The 20993-nt window shown below is 41.0% G+C and overlaps 1 protein-coding gene across 2 annotated transcripts in view; it reads left to right on the top strand.

Moving 5' to 3' along the window:
* Nucleotides 1-8245, top strand: part of IL18R1 (interleukin 18 receptor 1) — a 61484-nt gene extending 53239 nt beyond the window's left edge. For both annotated transcript variants that reach the window (XM_077482668.1, XM_077482669.1), the window contains 2 exons: nucleotides 1170-1325; nucleotides 5465-8245. In XM_077482668.1, coding sequence (XP_077338794.1) covers nucleotides 1170-1325; nucleotides 5465-5808 — 500 coding nt within the window. In that variant the 3' untranslated portion in view covers nucleotides 5809-8245. The remainder of the gene's footprint in view (nucleotides 1-1169; nucleotides 1326-5464) is intronic.
* The last annotated feature ends 12748 nt before the right edge of the window (nucleotides 8246-20993 follow it).

Below are 20993 nucleotides of genomic sequence, written 5' to 3' on the forward strand. Positions count from 1 at the left end.
AATTATTATTTTCCTTGCACATGATTGGGTATTCACCACATTTATTTTATTCTACTGAAAATCCTATTGCAAAGTGCAAATTTCATTACAGCAGTAATAACTTATTTGCTTTATGTAAATAAGCCCAACATTTCTTGCAGAAGCTACAGGATTTAAATTTGCAGCAAATGTATCTAGCTTACAAAATGCAGCCAGCCACATATAGGGACCGGTAACCTGCAATATATTACCTTTTTCTTGGATTTAGATATAGTTAAAGTTTAAAAATGATATATATTTCACCTCTCTATACAGTTTCATAAAGTCAAAGGCCAAATACAAGGGGCAGAGGCAAAAAATGCTAACATTTCACAGGCAATAGCGGAGCCTTTTTTTACTCTGAAGAAACCAGTTTATGAAGTTTCAGAACTCAGTGAATCCCTGCATATAAATCACGTCCGGTGGTGCAGTTATGCACATTCTCTCATCTATTAGATGATTGATGAGTAGATGTAAATCTGGCGGGTATCTGCAAAAGGCCACATTTTTTTTTGGACTCACTGACAGTGACCTTCTTGTTGCATATTACACCTGAGGCAGATCATTTTTACACCCTCTTCCTTATTTAAAAAAAAAAAAAAAAACTGAGTAACTATGATAAATGATATAATTGATGATGAAATGATTAATACATTGTTATAGTGTACATAGAAGAAGACGAGAATGAATGTGGACATTGTAGTGGCTCTGTAGATTGACATTCAGTAGGGATGTGCACTGGGACTCAACGCTAATTATTTTGTAACTCACTTGATCGGAGGAAGTGGAACACATATTATCATTACCTCTATCACCTCCTCTCAATGAGAACAACATTGAACAGGTTGCTAAAAGGTTTCCCAACAAGCTGACAAATATCTGTCTGTGATAATAGGCATTACATGTGTAACACTTTTATTTTACAGACCAACTTCTTCCAGCATTTCTGTGTGGAGAGTTTTTACTATAAGATTTTTTCTTAAACATCTATGAGGGTATATCCATTTTAGCATGCAGATGAATTATGGTTTAAAAAGTTTAAAAGTAAAGTAAAATTATACATGTGTTGTTCACACACAAATAACACTTCCATTTCTCAATGTGAGTACTGCATCTGAAAATGTGTTGATATTTATGAATTTTCTTTTCAGATTCTAAAGAATATGATGCATACATTTCATTTGAAAGTTATTCCAGTCTCAAAGATGAAGAGAGAGATTTTGCATTAGGCATTCTTGCCCCAGTTTTGGAAAATAACTTTGGTTTTAAGCTATGCATTTTTGAGAGAGATGTTACTCCAGGAGGAGGTAAGAACAGTTTTTTCTCTAATTGTAATTTTTTTTCTCATTCTTTATTCACAAATTCTTTCCCTTTCCTGTGCACAGATTCACAATTGCCTGAGTTAACAGTGCCATAATTACATGGTTTTGCATCAATTTTCATTTGACAGCACCCTTTGCTATTATTCAGTAATGAAACATACTCATCATTTAGGTAACAGCTGAACTCTATCTAGGTCAACTTTGACAGGGTAAGGATAAACAGAGGCAGATTTGCCTGGCTGGCAAGGATGCAAACATTAGATTTATTGAACGGACACACATTCCTCATGGTAAGACAGGAACTCTTGACAACATGCTCAGAGGTGTTTGAAGCCTACCCAGGACATTTAGACTGAAACCAAGAGTAGGACTCGCTCCTTTCACTATAAGTGTTACCTAAATTAGCAGACTCTCTGTATCTTAACAATGGCCTTGAAGCAGCAAGACCGACAAAAGAAGTGCTACCCAATATGAATGCTTTTCTTTTGCAATGCCCAGCGAAACTGTCTTTCTGTAGATTTGCCTAGTCTCATTTACAATTTACAGGGTCTGGTTGGACCAATAAGGTGGAGGGGATATAGTCCACTCCTAACCTGAGAAGTATTAATGTAATATAGTAAAAATGTACTCCAGAATCCTCTCTACAATATCACAGAATTGGCGTCAGTAGCCTAACAATATAATGCTCCAATCAGCCAAGTATTTTTCTGGGCCCCAAGAGTAGAATGGTATATTATATTACCAGATTTCCAAAATAACATTTGTGGATATTCCAATTTCTATTCCCTAATCTACTCTTAAATTGAGGAACGTTTCTGCCAAATAAAGTTTTTTCCCATTCCGTATTATTTATTTCAAACCAAACGAGGAGCCAAGTAATTTTTCAGCAACTAATACTGGGAAATGTTGAACAAAATTATTAGAACCTCTGTAAATAGTTTTAGCGCTGTCTGTGCCCCACATGGATAGATTTGTGCATATTTGTACTGATCTTCATTATCATTAAGACAAAAAGTGAGGGACATTTGAAGTTTTACATTTGCTACCACAATGGAAGGCAAGAATATCTATTTATTAGGGGCACCTGAGGCATATTCCCTCAAATTGCAGAGATAATCTCTTATTAACGGTTAAGTCTTTAAACAAGAAATTAAGGATACTCTCCCCAAGGGTTAGAATGAGCCGAACACCCCCCCGGTTTGTTTCGCAGCAGAACATGCGAAGAGGCAAAAAAATGTGTTTGAACATGCGAACACCGTTAAAGTCTATGTGACACGAACATGAAAAATCAAATGTGTTTGGGGATCCGCGTCCTGCCCCAGAGGACATGTATCAATGCAAAAAAAAACAGTTTTAAAAATGGCTGTTTTTTCGGGAGCAGTGATTTAAATAATGCTTAACCACTTGACCACTGGGCATTTAAACCCCCTTAATAACCAGACAAATTTTCAGCTTTTGGTGCGCTCACATTTTGAATGACAATTACTCAGTCATGCAAGACTGTACCTATAGGAAATTTCTGTCCTTTTTTTCACACAAATAGAGCTTTCGTTTGGTGGTATTTAATCACCGCTAGGTTTTTTATTTTTTGGTCTATAAAAGAAAAATTCTGTAAAAAAAATATTTTTTCTTTGTTTCTGTTATAAAATTTAGCGAATTAGTAATTTTTCTTCATAAATTTTGTCCAGAATTTATACTACTACATATATTTGGTAAAACTAAGTACAAATCAGTGTTTATTATTTGGTCTGTGTGAAAGTTAGAGTCCACAAGCTATGGTGCCAATATCTGAAAATTGATCACACCTGAAGTCCTGATGGCCGATCTCATTTCTTAAGACCCTAACATGCCAGAAAAGTACAAATACCCCCCAAATGACCCCTTTTTGGAAAGAAGATATTCCAAGGTATTTAGTAAGAGACATAGTGAGTTTTTTGAAGTTGTAATTTTTTCCCACAATTCTTTGCAAAATCAAGATTTGTTTTCCTTTTTTTCACAAAATTGGCATATTATCAGGTTATTTCTCACACACAGCATGTGCATACCACAAATTACACCCCAAAACACATTCTGCTATTACTCTCGAGTATGTCGATACCATATGTGTGAGACTTTTGTAAAAATGTACATTGTAAAAATCATCATTTATTTTCTAGAAAATTACATAGAACCCCAAAGCATTATATATGTTTGGTTTAGCAAAGACCCTAGAGAATACAATGGCGGTCATTGCAACTTTTTATCTGGTGCGGTACCTCTAGACTGGGAAGCCTGAATTAAAAAAACAAAAAACTATTCTGGCTTAGAGCGTAGCAGTGAGTCAGTAGAAGCACCGGAGGGCAGTGCCCCTCTCACCTCCCATAAGAACTATCAAGCAGCGGAACAGCCGCTATGATCATTCTTATGGTGTAGGGAATCGCTGGCTGAAAAAGCTGATATCTGAATGATGCATTTAGCTGCAGGCATCATTCAGATATCCCCGCACAAAGTCAAGGAAGTCATATGACGGACGGCAGGTGGGAAGTGGTTAAGATGCATTTGTTTAACACAAAGTTGTCCATTTATACAATATTTCTAACACATAGCATGTACATACCAAAAATGACACCTCAAAATAGATTCTCCTACTCCTCCTGAGTACGGCGATACCACATTTGTGAAACTTTCACATCCTGGCCACATACAGAGGTCGAGTACAGCTGAGCATGGCTGAGCATGGCTGAGCATAGCCGAGCATGGCTGGGTATCACTGAGTATTGCAGGGTATCACCGAGTATGGCTGGGTATTGCAGGGTATCACCGAGTATGGCTGAGCATGGGTGAGCATGGCCGAGCATGGCTGGGTATCACTGAGTTTTTCAGGGTATCACAGAGTATGGCTGGGTATTTCAGGATATCGCCGAGTATGGCTGGGTATTGCAGAGTATTACCGAGTATGGCTGGGTATTACAGGGTATCACCGAGTATGGCTGGGTATTGCAGGGTAACACCGAGTATGGCTGGGTATTGCAGAGTATGGCTGGGTATTGCAGGGTATCACAGAGTATGGCTGGGTATTGCAAAGTATGGCTGGGTATTGCAGGGTATCACCGAGTATGGCTGCGTACTGCTGCATATGGCTGGTTATTGCTGGGTATGGCAGGGTATTGTTGGGTCTATCTATGCTGTCTCTTTTGGTCCTGCATTCTGCCATTGACTTGAAGATTTGTTTTTTTATAATGCCTCCATTGTTAGCAAGTATATATTTCGTGACACTTATAGCTAATGTGCAAACCCCAAGGATGACTGCCATAAACCACGTGCCTTCCAAAGTAAGCCATCAGTAGGAGCTCCTATGTTTTGTCCATGGTTGGTTTCCTATAAGGGGTCTTAGGAGTTTGGCTTGAGTGTCAATTAGTGGGCTGAATGACTTGGTAACAGCCAAGGCGACAATGTTTCGCTAAGCCTAATTAGTGGGTCCCAACTGTAACAGTGTAACTGATTTTTTTATTTCTTTTTATGAAAAAAAAGTGTACAAGGAATTAAAACTGGTGTAAATTAACAAATCAGTCCAAAAAATGTGCTGAACCCTTCCGTTAGCTGATTTAGCTGGGCCAACACTTTGCATAATCCAGCCTAGATATTTGGAGCTATAGTCCCTTGCTAATATGTATACATTCTGCATATGGGTAAAGACCTAAATGTGTAACTGAAGCCATATTTTTTTCCATTTTTCTGTGTACCTTCTGGGAATATTTACCCTCACTATTTGTTTTGCTGGCCGCTGTTACTGGAACTTAAGGTAGGGAAAACCCATAAACTTGAGTTGTCACCAAATTAAGAATAAAGGGCAAAGTGCAATGGGGACACCTAACACAGTGACTAATGTCAAAGAGAGGATATACCTAATTTTGTACATAGTCATCTCAATTCAGTTGTGTCTGCAGGAAAGTGAAAGGGAGTCTCAGTAGAACAGGTGGAAAAAAACTGTTGTAACAGAGATTTTGAAGATTTTAACATATTATTCAAAATAGAAATAAGAAAGGTTGCTTCTTGGTAGATCTTATCTCTGAGTTATAAAGACATACGCTGTTGTTCAGCATTTTCTTTTTAACATTTACTTTCTTTTTTTAACTCCAATACAGCTATGGTCGATGAGATGAATGCATTTCTGGAGAAAAGCAGGAGATTAATTATTGTTTTCAGCAAAAACTATGCCTCTGATAAAGCCATGTATGAGCTGGAAAGTGGCTTGCATAAAGCAATGGTGGAACGGAATATTAAAGTTATTTTGATTGAGTTCACACCTCTAAGTGAGCTAAGTTTTATACCAGAATCGTTGCAACTGCTCAAGAAAGGAAACAGAGTTAAATGGAAAGGAGAGAAGTCTCAACCTCTGAATTCTAGATTTTGGAAAAAAATACAGTATCTAATGCCAGCAAAGCCAGCATTATCAAAAAGTGATTTTCATAGACTGCACAAAATATAGGGTTCGATAAAAGACAAAAATATAATCTGATGTTTCCACACAGCAATGAATAAGTAAAAAAGAAGTAAAGGGACATGTCACACAAGATAACTTTGTCCATGACAGTCAAAGATAAGGCTAGAATTTATGGGCCATAGTGCAAGAAATAATGCATGACCCTGACATACCCTCATTTACGCATCTCCTCATACATTGACCTGGCTGGGTTGGGTTCCCTCCATAAGCAAACTCCCAGATCACACCTCCCCATATTCACCCATGCTGATTATACCACCTGTTACCCCCCCACTATTATCACACCTCCCCAGATACCCCTACCCTGATTACACCTCCAAATACCTCCCACTCTGATCACAACTCTAGATACCCCCAGCCTGATCACCACTCCCTCAGATACCGCCAGTCTTATCCCCCCCCCCCAGATCTCCTCACTCTGATTACCCCCCCCCCACACCTACCTCTCCCATAACACACCTACCAAAGATGCCCCCACCTTGATTACATCACACCCCTAGATACGCTCCCACCTGATTACCCCCCTATACTCCCAGCCTGATCACACCCCCCCAGATATCTTCACTCTGATCACAGTCTCCTCTAACACACACCCCAGATACCCCCCTCCCTCCACCATCACACACACCTTTGGTTTACCAACCCCTCAGATCTCAATAGTCCCGCAGTTCCTCGCAGCCCTGCGACTCCTTTTCCAGATGATGTCAGTGGAGGAATCTGCAGCAACCAGGGTTAGCTGTCACTGGGGCAGGCATGAAAAGATCTCTCTTGAATCATTGCTAGAGGCGGCAGCAGCAACTGCAAAGAGCAGGGGGCCTTCTCCATCCTGTCCTCCTCCGTCTGCCTGACTTCAGCCTGTGCATGCCTGACTTCAGCATGCACAGCCAGCGCACACCTCCATGCTGCCTGACAGCGGGTCTCACACTTCCTACCTGCCCACATGGGAATCTGTCCACTGCTTTGCCTTCCTCTGCCTGGATCCACTCTGACAGCGATACACACTCCTCTACCCGCCTGCCTTCTGCTCTCTGGCTTTTTCAGGACAGCAGCCTGCCTATTAAACAGCAAGCAAACTAAAACTTTCGTGCTCCAACCTCTCTTCTAGTGGGCGCAGGGTGGAAGTTTTAGTTTTCCTGCTGGAGGGACAGGCATTTTAAAAATCGGAATCTCCAGCAAGTGGCTGGGGACCTGGATTCTGTTGCTCCCCTACCCTGACGCCCTAAGCCAGCTGTCTGACCTGCCTATTGCTGGTGCCAACCCTGATAGTCATCATACTCTCCTACAATGTTGTGGATATACCGTAAATTGTCAAAAAAAAGTAGTCCACCAAGAAACAGACTTTTAACTTTGATTTTCCAGCAAACTAATCTGCATTTTTTTTTAGCATCTCACGCTAATCTGCATTTGGAGCATTCGGGTTCTTTACGCAAACCATGCAACCATTTATAGCCATCTATAATCACTCATCCCAATGAGTGGCTTTACACAGTGACTGTGGGCCCTAGGGAGGCATTTGGCATGGTTTGTACACTGTAAGGCTCTATACAGCCATGTGCATAAAGCTTAACACAGTATCTGTCTCAGATCAACCTAGAATATAACATTTCCAAGTCCTGCACCAGATCTGAGGTTGAAATGAACCCCTAATCAAGTACTCACTGCAGCACAACAGAAGATAAGGCAAACAGGGTGCTGTTTGGCCACAGGATAACACAAAACTAAATGTGTAGTTTTGGCTGCAAAACATATCTGCACGGCAAAAGCTCATGTAAACTGTTTATGGGAGATGGGAGATGCGTTTAGTTTCATTTTTGAATAAGCCATGATCTTATTTTGCAACTTACCCTCTTTTTCAAACATATTTGTCTATACTGTGAAAAAGTTTAACTTTATAGGTAAAAAATTAATCCAGGGACTATCCAATTGCCTCTCGGATCAGGACAGAATCTTTTCCCCTGTGGGAGCAAATTGGATCATGCTTTGCTGGGGTTTTTTACCTTCGCTGGATCAACAGGGGGTAAAAAAATGTGTATATAGGATTGAAACTTTTTTTCCCTTTTGTTGGTTGAACTAGATGGACATTTTTTTCAACCAGACTAACTATGTAATTATGTAGCTATGTAAAATAATTCAGCTCCGAACTAAGTTTTTTTTTGTTATGGAAATTTTTATATCTATACTGAGGTAAGATTAATATTAGTTATGCACCTTGCAGTGTTATAATATGATGTATACCAAACATGCTTTCCATTTTTTTCTTAATGCATGACATTTTGCTTATTTAAATTATGTAAATAAAATGAATTTATTTTTTACAAACCTCCAATATATATTTCAATGTCTTGCTGTATTTAGCAGTCATTTGTGGTTAACATGCAGCACATGTATCAATGCAACTAATAAAAAAAAAAGCACAAGCGTGCACTGTATGTTTCAGTCCTCTTTATGTCAGATCATCTGTCCCAAAGGAGAACTGGGCACACATTTACATATCTCTCAGAAGAACAGGTGAAGCATAAGGAAAGCTTGCCAATCTTCAGCACCTTTACCAGTTTGGCAAGTATTGTATGTAATATAGTAAGCTTTGCGAAAGGTGTAAAACATAGCAGTTAAAGCAAGTTTAGTGCAGCATATTATTATATACACAAATCCCATTTATCACTGTACTCACATAAAAAAAGAAGACAGCATGTGTATCTATAATTTATATTCTTACACAATAATGACAGTATGAGACACAATAAGAATGCAGCATTGGCAACTCCACACCTTTTGTTGATAATGATATGTGTGTCCATATATCCTTTAAAGAAGGTGCTATAAAAAAATGGTAAGATTAAAAGTCACCATACACAATATTTTTTTAAATATTTTAGATAATTAGAGGTTTATATTAAAATGCCTTAGTAAATGTGTTATTTTAAACATAGAAACAGATATAAGGAGCTGGCAACACGAAGCATCCGTGTTGAAATCTTTATTTGCTACAAGGTGATAACAGATAATAACAGCGTAAGACGCGTTTTGGCCAAAGGCCTTAGTCATAGCATGATGCAAACTGGACCTTAGTATCAATATATACACCTCCCACCTATACACATTCAGGTGTTACTAATTAAAATCCAATTAATGTGAAGGACATGCAAGTCTGTGTAACAGTAATGACAAAGCGTACAGTTGTAATCCAAATTACAATACAAATTTCACAATATGTGCAAAAACATATAATAGGTTCAATTATCAATTTTTACAAAGATTTCAGTGTTTCATAAAAAATATATATGCATCAGCAGGTAGGATCCATGTGTATCATCTATCCTAGTACTGGCATTGGCATACAGCAGATTGAATCTAAATACAAAAGAAAAAGGAAAATAAACAAAATGGAAAAGTAATAAATATACATTTCTAATAATATAAGGCTGAACTACTGATCCCTGAACAATCAGACAGTGAATACAAATATCTGCTAGAACAATATGATTATGGCCCATAAATTCGCAAATAGATACAAATAAAAGTATAAAACATTTGCAAAAGTCAGGCATGATACAGAAATGGTTCTAAAGGCAGCTGTTAAAAGAAAATAAACTTTTGCACAAAAGTGGAATAAAGTAAGTAGAAAAGGCATTCGTTTAGAAAAAGATCTACTTGCATTTGTGGTTACGTAAAGACGTAAAGAAATCCTAACCCCTAAGGTAAAAATCCACCATACCTCTTGTTCAAGCAATCTATGGTGGGTATCACTTTCTCACTGGGATTTCTTAACCCTTTCAACTCCACTGAATATGAAAGAGCTTATATTGCCAGCATGGATATCCCTAAAATGTTTTGAGACATTAGATGGATTCTTAGCATTGGGGTTAATGGTACAGTTGTAATGTTCTCCTGTTCTTACTTGGAGGGGCCTAATAGTGTAACCTACATATTGTAATGCACGTATAGTGCATTCTATAACAAACTACATTCTTGGAGCCACAATGTAAACACTTGTGGTTTTTCACCTTAATGCATTTTATGAAAAACCTTCTCTCATGCTGCAGCTCCCCAGACCCCCTTTTTAACGTACCTGAGCCCTGTCTTTCTCCCCCTGGGGATGAGCACACCAGCTATGGTTGGTGTGTAGTGTCCTGATTTGATAGATTTATAGCAGCACAGCCATTGGCTCCCGCTGCTGTCAATCAAATCCAGGGACATGGTGGCGGTGCCGGGTCCTGCAATCTTTGTCAATAGATGCATAAGCAGCACACGGGAGCGTGCCCGCACAGGTGTGCCAAAGGTGCGCTAAGGGAGTCCAGAAGAGGAGGATTCAGGGCCACTCTGTGCAAAACCAACTGCACAGTGGAGGTAAGTATGACATGTTTGTTATTTAAAAAAACAAACAAACTTGGGTTTAGTAACCTAATAAAATCTCAAATAGGGTATTTCTCCCTGTGGCTCGAGAATAGATAGTACTACATTTATTACATATATTATTTATTCAAGCCACAGCTGTATGAACCTGTTATACCTAGCCAAATTTTGTTAGATTTGATCAAAAAAGGCTAGGAGACCATATACTCCCTATAGTATGGGAGCACCAACTGAAAAACCATCCATTTAAGAGAGCTGGTAAAAGATTTTTGTCAGCAGTTATTTTACCCATGGTCAAAATGTAAATTCATATATTATTTGCACATTGTATTTCAATAATTTCTAGCCTACTCTGAATAATCTGAATGATTTTGAATTCTGAAAACTTATTTTGTGAAGATACCCACACATCAACTTCCTTGAGATCTCTGACACATATTCACTATGCCCTGTCAGTAGGCACTGCTGTGTCACATAATTCATAAAGCCTGCCTTCTGAACTACAGAGGTGCTGAGGGAAAGCGTTTCATTCAGTACAGGAATTACTGCAAGATACCATGGGATATGTAGTTCTTAGAAATTGGAAGTAAACGTAAACAGCAAAGGATAAGTTGCTGCTTGGAAGGGAGCCAGGATCGCTCAATGTCAGGATGGAGAGCGGGGGGCGGTAAACATGTGTACCGATCACGCCTATGTTCAGCTATCACCGGCATAGTAAACTGTTTACTATGCCCCAGTTTATGAATGAATAGAAGCCTCTATGCAGAGACTTCAATCCATTCATATGCATTGCAGCTGAGCCTGCAGAGAAAGGGACTGAACTCTGTCTTCAGTCCCTTTCTCTGTCTAAAAGAAGTCTGTTTAGACCCCTGATGTCTCTCCAAAGCCCCCCCCCCCAAAAAAAAAAAAAAAAAAATATATATATATATATATATATATATATATATATATATATATATATATATATATAAACAAAAATTAAAAAATGAAATTGTATCAGTTACATTTTTTTTTATAAAAATGTAAATAAAACCATAGTAAGGGTAGATTTAGACATGCATCTAAATCTCCCTTGTCTCTGAAGCCCGAGGATACACTCCAGAGGCTGCTGACAGGTAGTGAGGAAGTGATGCAACTCCTCCTCACCGCCTGCTTTAACCCCATTTTTGACGACAAATGAACTGCATGCATTTCAATGCTTCCCCATTAATTTGAATCTGTAGTGTTCAGCAGGCGGCATCTCTAAAAGTCAGGTCAAAATTGCCAGGATGCATGTAAACACCTCCATCCCCTATTGCAGCTTGAGAGGTGTGGTTGGTGGGTGGCACCAACCGTAAGTCTAAACAAAGTCTAAGGCCGCGTACACACGGGCGTACTGTCTGTCCAACTTAGTCCGCTGAAACACATTTCAGCTGACAGTCCGCTCGTGTGTGGGCTTCAGCTGACTTTTTCAGCGGACAGTCTGGCGGACTAAGTATTTTGGAATTTCCATAATATTGTCCGTCCAACTTTGGTTTCAGCGGACAGTCCGCTCGTGAGTAGGCAAGTTGGACGGACTAAGTATGGCGCATGCTCAGAAAGGATTTACACGGCCGAAGGTTGCATTGCAGTGTATTGGACGTCGTATTTCTAGTCCCGTCGTACGTACTGTACACGTCATCGCGCAAGCTTTCAACGGACTGTCTGTTCATCGTGTGTGGTCAAGTCCGTTCATTCAAAAGTAGGACGGACTGTCTGTCGGATTGTCTGACGGACTTAGTTGGCCAGACAGTCTGCCCGTGTGTACGCGGCTTAAGGCCTTGTTCAAGCAGGGCATACTACTACAGGGCCGTGTTTGGGACACAGCAGCTGCACAGGAATGCATAGGTGTTCCATGCATTCCTGTGCAGCCAGTCCCATTCATGTGTGAGACTCAGCAGCTACAAGGACACAGTCACTGGTTCCAACTTGATATCCGTGTTGGTGCATGTCCCTGAGCTTAACTGTCAATATTTGGGGCCATGCACCTACATCTGTATGAATGTCAGATCTGTCCTTGCAAGTGCTCTCTCCCAATTTGCACGAATAGGACTGCCTTTACAGAGATGCACAGAATACCTGTGCATTCCCATGCAGGTAAACATGACACCCTATGGGTGTATGCTTTAGCACATCCCACAGAATGATGCCTTAGTAGGAATTTAGCATAAATTACGGAAGTTATATTGTGTTTACATGTGCAAATAAGGATTTTAGTGTTTTTTTCCGTGAATCAGATAAACATCTGCGCAAAAATCACGGGGACCTAAAAATCAGTAGCACCTTCGTTTTATTCTACTAGTCATGTGCTTTCAGAAAATATATGGTTTGAGGGGGGTCTTTTACAAACTCTGAAAGCTGTAAATGAAAAATAAAAACCTACAGATTTTTAGAGAAATTATTGGGTACATTTAATCTTTACCATTTTGCAAAAAGGCACAATTTAAAAGTTACATATATTTGTTATTTATGAACTCAACACATGTTAAGCTTTTATATTTAGTAGGAATTTAGCAGGAAATGTGTAAAATGTGCTGTGTTTTTATCTGCTAATAATGATTTTAGTGTATTTTTAGCGAAAATATTGTTTCATAAACATTTGCGCAAATACTGCAGGGCCTTAAAAATAAGTAGTACTTTCTTTTTATGCTACAGATCATGTGCTTTCAGAAAATATATGGTTGGGGGGGGGGGGGGGGGGGGTTCGACTTTTACACATTCTGAAAGCTGTATAGGGAAAAATGAAAACCTTCAGATTTTTTGAGAAATTTGGATGTTTACACTTTTGTGTCTATTTCGCAAAAAGGCCCTACAGGCATACCCCACCTTTAAGTACACAAAGGGGTTTATTTACGAAAGCTGAAAAGTGCAAAATCAGGCACCACTCTTTGCTCACCGAAGGCTGAGAACTGAGTAATCAGCGGTGTTTGATCACTCTGTTGTTGGGCTTATGCCGCGTACACACGATCGAATTGTATGACGTACTTAGTCCGTTGAAATGCATTTCAACGCACAATCCGCTCGTGTGTGGGCTTCAGCGGACTTTTTCAGCGTGAAGTCCGGAGTACTAAGAAGGTCGGTTTGCACACCAATCTTCCCGTCGTACTTTGGTTTCAGCGGACAATACGTTCGTCAGTATGCTAGTCCGACGGACTAAGAATGGCGCATGCCCAGAAAGGATTTACAGGGCGGAAGCGTTCTGTCTTGTAAAACTAGTGTTCGTATTGAAGCTAGCATATTCGTCATGCTGCTAATTTTGTGATCTTTTAATATAGCACATTCTTTTCTTCTTCATAATGCGAGAAAAGTGAAGTTGCTTTACTGCTTATATTCACACAGAGTTATCACAAATGTCTTTATTCATCCTCATCTTATGATTAATATTCCAATTCGAGAATAAATAATAAAAAAAAATAACGGACGAATTAAGCTGAAGTCTGAAAAGCGCGAATCGTCTCTAACCAAACTTCCACTAACGCAAAGTCAGCAGAAGGAGCCCAAAGGGTGCTTTGCTGTGTCTTGGACTTCCTATTTCTAGTCCCGTCGTACGTGCTGTACGTCATCGCGCAAGCTTTCGTTGGACTGTTTGTGTATCCGTGTGTGGCTAAGTCCGTTCGGTAGAAAGTCCGCCGGATTGTATGACGGACTAAGTACGTCATACAATTCGATTGTGTGTAGGCGGCATAAGAAGCAGCTGGGAACAGATGCAACATTGGATTGCTCCACCTAGGTAAGTATAATAAAAAAAAACAAAAAAAAATCTCTTTTAAAGAAAAAAAAATCCCCCTCTCCCTCCTAAGAACCCTCTCTTCCCAAGCAAAAATTCCCAATGTAAAATATCTCCCTCCCCCAAATATCCCCCCAAAAATGTAACTCCCCTGTCTCTAAACCGACCCACCAAAGCAAAAATGTCTCCCTCAGTCAATACCCTCTCCCCCAGCAAAGATTTCTAATTATAAAGAAAATCTCCCTTCATCCAATCAAACTCCCTCCCAGAAGCAAATCTCTGCCATTAACCACCCTCTGTAAACTTATTTACAAGAAACTCCCCCCTTCTCCAAAAGCAAACCCACCCCCTTTCCTTAACTCCCTACCAAAAGAAACTCCCCCAGACTAGAATTCTTACTTCCTCCTTCCTAAAACAGAAAATTGATGCTTCCCCACTTACCAGACCTCAGATTCAGCACGGCACAGAAGTAGGAAAACTTCTGCATCCCCAATCTCCCTTTGGCTGTGTCATATGATACCTCGAGGAGGAGTCTAGGGGTCTCCTCAACTGTGCACTGTCAATTGCCGGCATCTGAGACCTCACAGTAATTTCGTGCTTTTCAGGGGGCCCCTTACTAAACTGAGATCCCAACCATGACACTACCTGCCTGGAGTTTGCATGTTCTCCCTGTGCCTGCGTGGGTTTCCTCCGGGTAGTCCGGTTTCCTCCCACACTCCAAAGACATGCAGGTAGGTTAATTGGCTTCTGTCCAAAATTGACCCTAGTATATGAATGGGGACCTTGGATTGTGGGCTCCTTGAGGGTAGGGACCGTGAATGTGCAATGTACAAGGATAGGGACAATTGTAGACACTCACTCGGGTTGAACTGGATGGACTGGTGTCTTTATTCAACCTTACTAACTATGTAACTATGAGGTGATGGGGCACAATAGAAGGGGGGCTGGCTGCTGCACTCCGAAACTCTGATTGCTTCTACTGTGCTGATGCTAAACAGTAGGGACACTGTCTGGACATTTTGCCAGGATGCTCGGGGGGGGGGGTTTGAACACCCCTGACCCCCCCCCCCCCCCCCCTTATCTACACCCCTGATTGAGTCTGTCTGGGATTGCATGCAGAGACAGAAGAATTTGAGACGGCCTACACCCACAGAAGATCTCTGGTTAGTTCTCCAAGAAGTAGGGAACAACCTACCTGCCAAGTTCCTTCAAAAATTGTGTGGAAACGTGTATAGAATAATAGAAGAATCAATGCTGTTTTTGAAGGCAAAGGATGGTCACACCAAATATTAATTTGATTTGGATTTCTCTTCTGTTCATTTACTTTCCATTTTGTCAATTGATAAAAATAAACTTCTATGTATAAAAGGCCTTAATCCACAGTATTTTTTCACACCTGACTATTACACAATACTGTATATATACACGAGTATATGTACACAATTTCACCAGGAATCTTGTCTGACCCTTAGGTGATAATACCTGTTTGTACATTGGATGTATGTACTATTATTTATCTTTTTCCTATATAAATCTTGTATTATATTCATACTGGTGTACATCTATATATTTATGGTTAATTTTATTTGCTGGTTGCAGTAGTTTCTCTGCACTCAAATACTTTGAGTAGATTGCTGGTTAATTTCCTAGGAAGGGAATCACCTCTGTTCACAGAGGCACTGTCATGGATGGAGACACTCAGGGCTGGTGCAGGGATTTTCGACACCCTAGGCAAAACCACCCCAACTCTACTCCGACTCCACACCCTTTGCCCTGCCCATGTATACAGTGGAGGTTGTGGGTGGAGATTTTTTGTAACCCCATCAAATCTAATCACCTCAGTGTAATACCCCAATGTACAGTATACAGGTGGGAGTGTGCAGTATACAGGTGGGGGTGTGCAGTATACAGGTGGGGGCGGGGGTGTGCAGTATAAAGGTAGTAGTGTGCAGTATACAGGTGGGGGGTGTGCAGTATACAGGTGGTGGTGTGCAGTATACAGGTGGGGGTGTACAATATACAGGTGGCGGGTGGGGGTGTGAAGTATACAGGTGGGGGTGTGCAGTATACAGGTGTTGAGGTGGGGGTGTGCAGTATACAGGTAGGGGGTGGGGGTATACAGTATACAGATGGGGGTGTAGGTGTGAAGTATACAGGTGGGGGGTGGGGGTGTGAAGTATACAAGTGTTACAATACACTCCTCTGGGTACAGTCAGTATGCAGACAGCTGTGAAGGGAGGTCAGTATCCCTCTGGCAGTAGGTCCTCTCACATACACACAAGGCAGTCAAGGTGTGTGCATAGGTGACTCACCATCAGATGACGAGCAGTGTGATGAGTACGGAGCCCCACGCCGGCTCCTCACATCATTGGACACTGACTTCGCTCTCCTCCATTACTGACCATACACGATACACTCCGCCCTCTTCCTCACCCCGGACTGCCCAATCCAGCTTCCTCAGTGATGTCCTACAACTCTGCCCTTCAGAGCTAATTCTCTCGCCTAACTCGGACGGAACAGGACTCTGTTCCATCCCCTGCAGATCGCCTTCTGAGGAGTTACTGAGCGATCTGAGGGAGCCATGGTGCGAACGAGGGAGAGAGGGAGGGGGGTGCCTCTGACTGAAGGAGCGGGACAGGAAGATGCCAGGGAAGGCAGGGCGCACCCTCGTGACTCAGTGGCTCTGTCACCAATTATTTCAACAACACCCCTAGTAGCCACTGCTTAGTCCGCAAATTGGTAGCGCTGGCCCTGGAGACACTGCAAAGTTTTTCATGAAACCCATTCTTTGATTTAGCTAAGGTTCTGGTTCTCTTGTTTACCTAAAGGTTTAGTGCAATGTCCTGCCATTTCTCAAGCCCCCAATGAGAGGGCAACACATGTTATGTACATAAACACCAAAACACAATTCAAACATGTTACTTACTATTCTTCAATCTCTTGTTTACAGGCCCAAGTAGAAATTCCTAGCTCACAAGGCTGAAAAGCCCAAGGCTCAGAGGTGCTCATGATAAATATATATATTTTTTAACAACCATGATTACAGAGTCCTAGTATAATTGACTCTTTAACCCTTTCGCTGCCAGAGATACTTTTTGCACCCGTGTTAAAATTCACAATTTAGGCCTAAAACATATAACAAAATCTCATAACCAACTAAATCCAAAATAATAAATTTACTTTATAGAGGTTTTCAGAAAACAGCACAAATATCAAATTATTGAAAACAGGTTCATTATCAAATAAAAAATCAATAACACATTTTTCATCTATATGAAAAACTGTGAAAATATGTGTAGTGCTGGCTCCTGACGAGCAGGCGCTATGGTTTTTGAAAAATTAATTTACATGAAACCACAGTTGGGTTTCAGGACTATTTCTCCAAATTTCTGGTTTGAGTACCAGTCCAGCTGGGTTGCACTGGGTTCTCCTTGACCGCAGGTGTCGCTGTCACTGCCGGCAAGAGTAGAAACGCAGTCTAGCTGGGTGCACTGAATGCCACTATTGTCTTGGAACCAACCCAGTGGGAGTGTTTTTTCCTGCTGTGCATCCTGGGGGGGGGGGGGGGGGGTATTTAAGGTACCGACGCCATGTTGGCGGGGGCTCTTTTATTTTCTGTCTGTCTGGTTTTGGTGGTCCTCCTGACCCAGCCCCATGGCCCTCCTGGCCTAGGGTGCGGAACCATGCATCCTGAGTCTTGGGGCCGGCTGGCCCGAGGCAACGCAACTGCAGGGTCAGGCCCAAGTGGATTTCGGGGTCTACCAATTCGAGGGTGGTCTGGTGCTGTCTCATCTGAAGGGAGAGGCCCAGCAACTGAAGAACCCCAGAGGAGGACTCTTTCAGGAGAAGACCGTGCGCAAGGCTGGTTTCTCTGAAGGAGCCTGTAAGCTTAGTTGAAGGATGCAGCCTGGATCAACACTCATACGGTATCGCCGGATTGGCTGAGAGAACCTGGTACCGTATGTCAGTTCTTTAAATTTATCCACATCCCTCAGTAACGCTCAAGTGTATCTCACAAGTCTGTGGCAGAGACTTTGTCAAGCACCCCACCGGCTGATAGGCCTAGTGAGAGAGGTCTATCCGGGGGTTATGAAATCCAGTCGTGAAACAGTTTCTATTCTTTGGATTTTCTCTAAAGACTTCAATTTTTGCAATCCAAGTGCCTGAACTCACTCCTAACCCTCTACCCTTTATTGAGAGACTCTGTTTTGTTCTAAATAAATAACCCAAAAGAGGATTCAATGTCAGTTTCCACATTCTTTGGGCCATCTACCACGGGAACCTCAAGACGGAGAATAAAACAAGTGAGGTAACGGTAGGCCCAAATAAAACAAGCAGCTCCTTTGGGGGTCAGTGGTACATATGCATCATTTGAGAAAAGTTAATTTAGAGTAACCCTTTGACTAATTTACATCTGTGCATTTCCTGTGGTGTAACACACATTTTTCAACTTAAGGACAGTTCTAACAGCACTGTGGTCTATGTACACTGTTCACAAAAATGCTCTGCTTTAATGTGTAGTAAATTATGTCCCTGCACTATTTAAAAAAAAAACATATTTTAATGTGGCCCATAAAAGTGAATAGTACCACATGAAAATGTGTGGTAGCACTCTCATTCTTCATAGTTTTTCCCCCACTTTGCCTTGCATATTATAGCAATGTAATTAAATCACACTTTAAAGGAGAAGTATGGCCAAAGCTTTTTAGGTCATACTTATCCTATGGATCACAGGAGTGCAGTTCAGTTCAGGTTCAATCCAGGTGCTGAAAAGATACGACCATGTTGTTGGTGTCCACCCAGAAGCCTGGATAGGCACTTGGCTCAGCCTCTCAGTGATCCTCTGAGAGCATGAGCCAGCCCCTTCTGTCCCCTCTGCAGCCCAGTGATCCAAAGCAGAGGGAGAGAACTGACCAATCAGCTGTGTTTGATCGCTCAATTTTCACTACAGAGCTGGTGGGGGGGACAAATGCAGCATTGGATCTATGCTGCATCCACCTACAGTAGGTAAGTATAAATGCTTGTTTTTTTAAAACCCTGAACTTTTCTTTTAATGTAATGACAATGTATTTAATAATACACATCTATTATTGCATGCACCCCACATATAGTAAACCAACAGTTTTAAAGTAGATCTAAACTCTAAATGCAAAGCAATTACTTTGCAAAGACACTGTGTATCATAAACAATGACTGATTGTACAATCCTTTTTCTTATAGAAAAACTGGATTTTTGCACTTACCCGTAAAATCATTTTCTTGGCGTACATCATGGGACATAGTGCAGCCATACTGATTGTTGTGTATCGGGTTTTGAGCCACCTACAGATGATTGGACACTGGCAAAAATTGCAAGGAGTCCTCTCTTATATAACCATTCCCACACAGGAAGCACTTGTAGATTTGTAGCAAGCTGACATCCAAAAAGAGGGGAGGGATTTCAGTGTTCCATGATGTACTCAAAGAAATAACGTTTACAGGTAAGTACAAAAAACTGTTTTCTTAATCATACATCGCAGGACATAGAACATCCAAACTAGTCCTTACATATTTGGATGTCATAAAGAACTGCTCATGGACCAGAATAAAACTACACGGCAGCCTGCAAAACACTGTGACGAAAGGCAGTATCCTTAGTGGCTCTTACATCTGGTTAAGCCTAGTTAAAGTGTGAACTAAAGATCAGATCACAACCTTACAGACCCGGGTCACTAAAGCCTGATGAGATACTATACTATACTATACTATACTCCTGGTAGACTTCACTTGAAATGGTGAAGCCTTTCTTTATTGCTTGAAGAATAAGCTGACAAAACTTACCATAGGCTTGAGGAATAAGTTGACAAATCCAACAGGAAATGGTTAACTTAGAAGCAGCTTGGCTTTTCCTTGGTCCTTCAGGAAGGACAAAAGGCAAATCCAACTGCCTGACTGTGGGGGTCAATGTCAAATACATCTTGATAGCACAAACCACATCTAATGTGTGCAGGGTTCTATCTCCTGGTGATTGGGGCCTGTGAAGACAAAATAATGTCCTGGTTTAGATGGAAAGAAGAAACTAACTTCAGCAAGAATGAAAGCTGAGCTAGAAGAAACCAACCTGTCATGGTAGAATACTAGAAAAGGCTTCTTACAAGAAAGGACAGCCAATTCTGACATTCTTCTTGCTGAAGTAATAACAACCTTATAAATCAAAAGAACCAATGATAGGTCCTGAACTGTCTCAAAAGGTAGTCTATGTAAAACTGACAACATCAAATTTAGGTCCCATGCGAACATAAGTGACCTGACAAACAAAGAATGGGGAGCAATTGGCCTTAAAAAAAGCATTACCAAATCTGAAATCTGTCTCTTGATCTTACTTAATGCCAGCTTCATATCAACTCTAGACTCTAGAGAAAAGCCAAGATCTGGCTCATAACAATTTTGTGAGGATGCAACTTCTAAGCCTCACACCAGGCCACATGAGATCTTGTAGCCTTTCTGGCCCTCAGTAGCGTGGGAATGACTGCATCATACACCTCCCTATCCTTTAAGACTCTGGCTTCAACAGCCAAGCTGTTAACGCCAGTGACCATAAAGAAGAATTGAAGATTGGACCAAGGGGGCCTGGCTGAGGTGGAACAGACCAGAGATAACCCAACAACATATTCATTATGTGGGTTTACTATATTCTCCTGGGCTGGGTTGATGCAATCTGAATCACTGGTGTTCCCTCAACCTGAACCCTGCCTAACAGGTGTAGAAAAAGCTGTATTGAAGAAAAGGCAAATATCAGAGAAAACTGGCCCCCCCTGTGTCACCAGGGCATCCACTGGGATTCATGATCCTAGGAACAAACCTGTTCAGTTTAACATAGATAATTAATTAGACAAGTACACCAACACAGGATGGTGCTGTGGGTGTACGCAAACATAATATACAGTGCCACATCCTAATATTGAATGTATATATTTGGGAAAGAAGTATGGACTTTATAAGCGCCAACAGTAAAAACAAAAGATTTTTTATTAGTAAAAATCCACATATAGTAGTAAAAAAGACATAAAATTATTTCTGCAGCACCCTACAG

The sequence above is a fragment of the Lithobates pipiens genome, unplaced genomic scaffold (assembly GCF_037356315.1).
Source record: "Lithobates pipiens isolate NorthernLeopardFrog02 unplaced genomic scaffold, aLitPip1_a1.2 Scaffold_16, whole genome shotgun sequence".
NCBI lineage: Eukaryota > Metazoa > Chordata > Amphibia > Anura > Ranidae > Lithobates > Lithobates pipiens.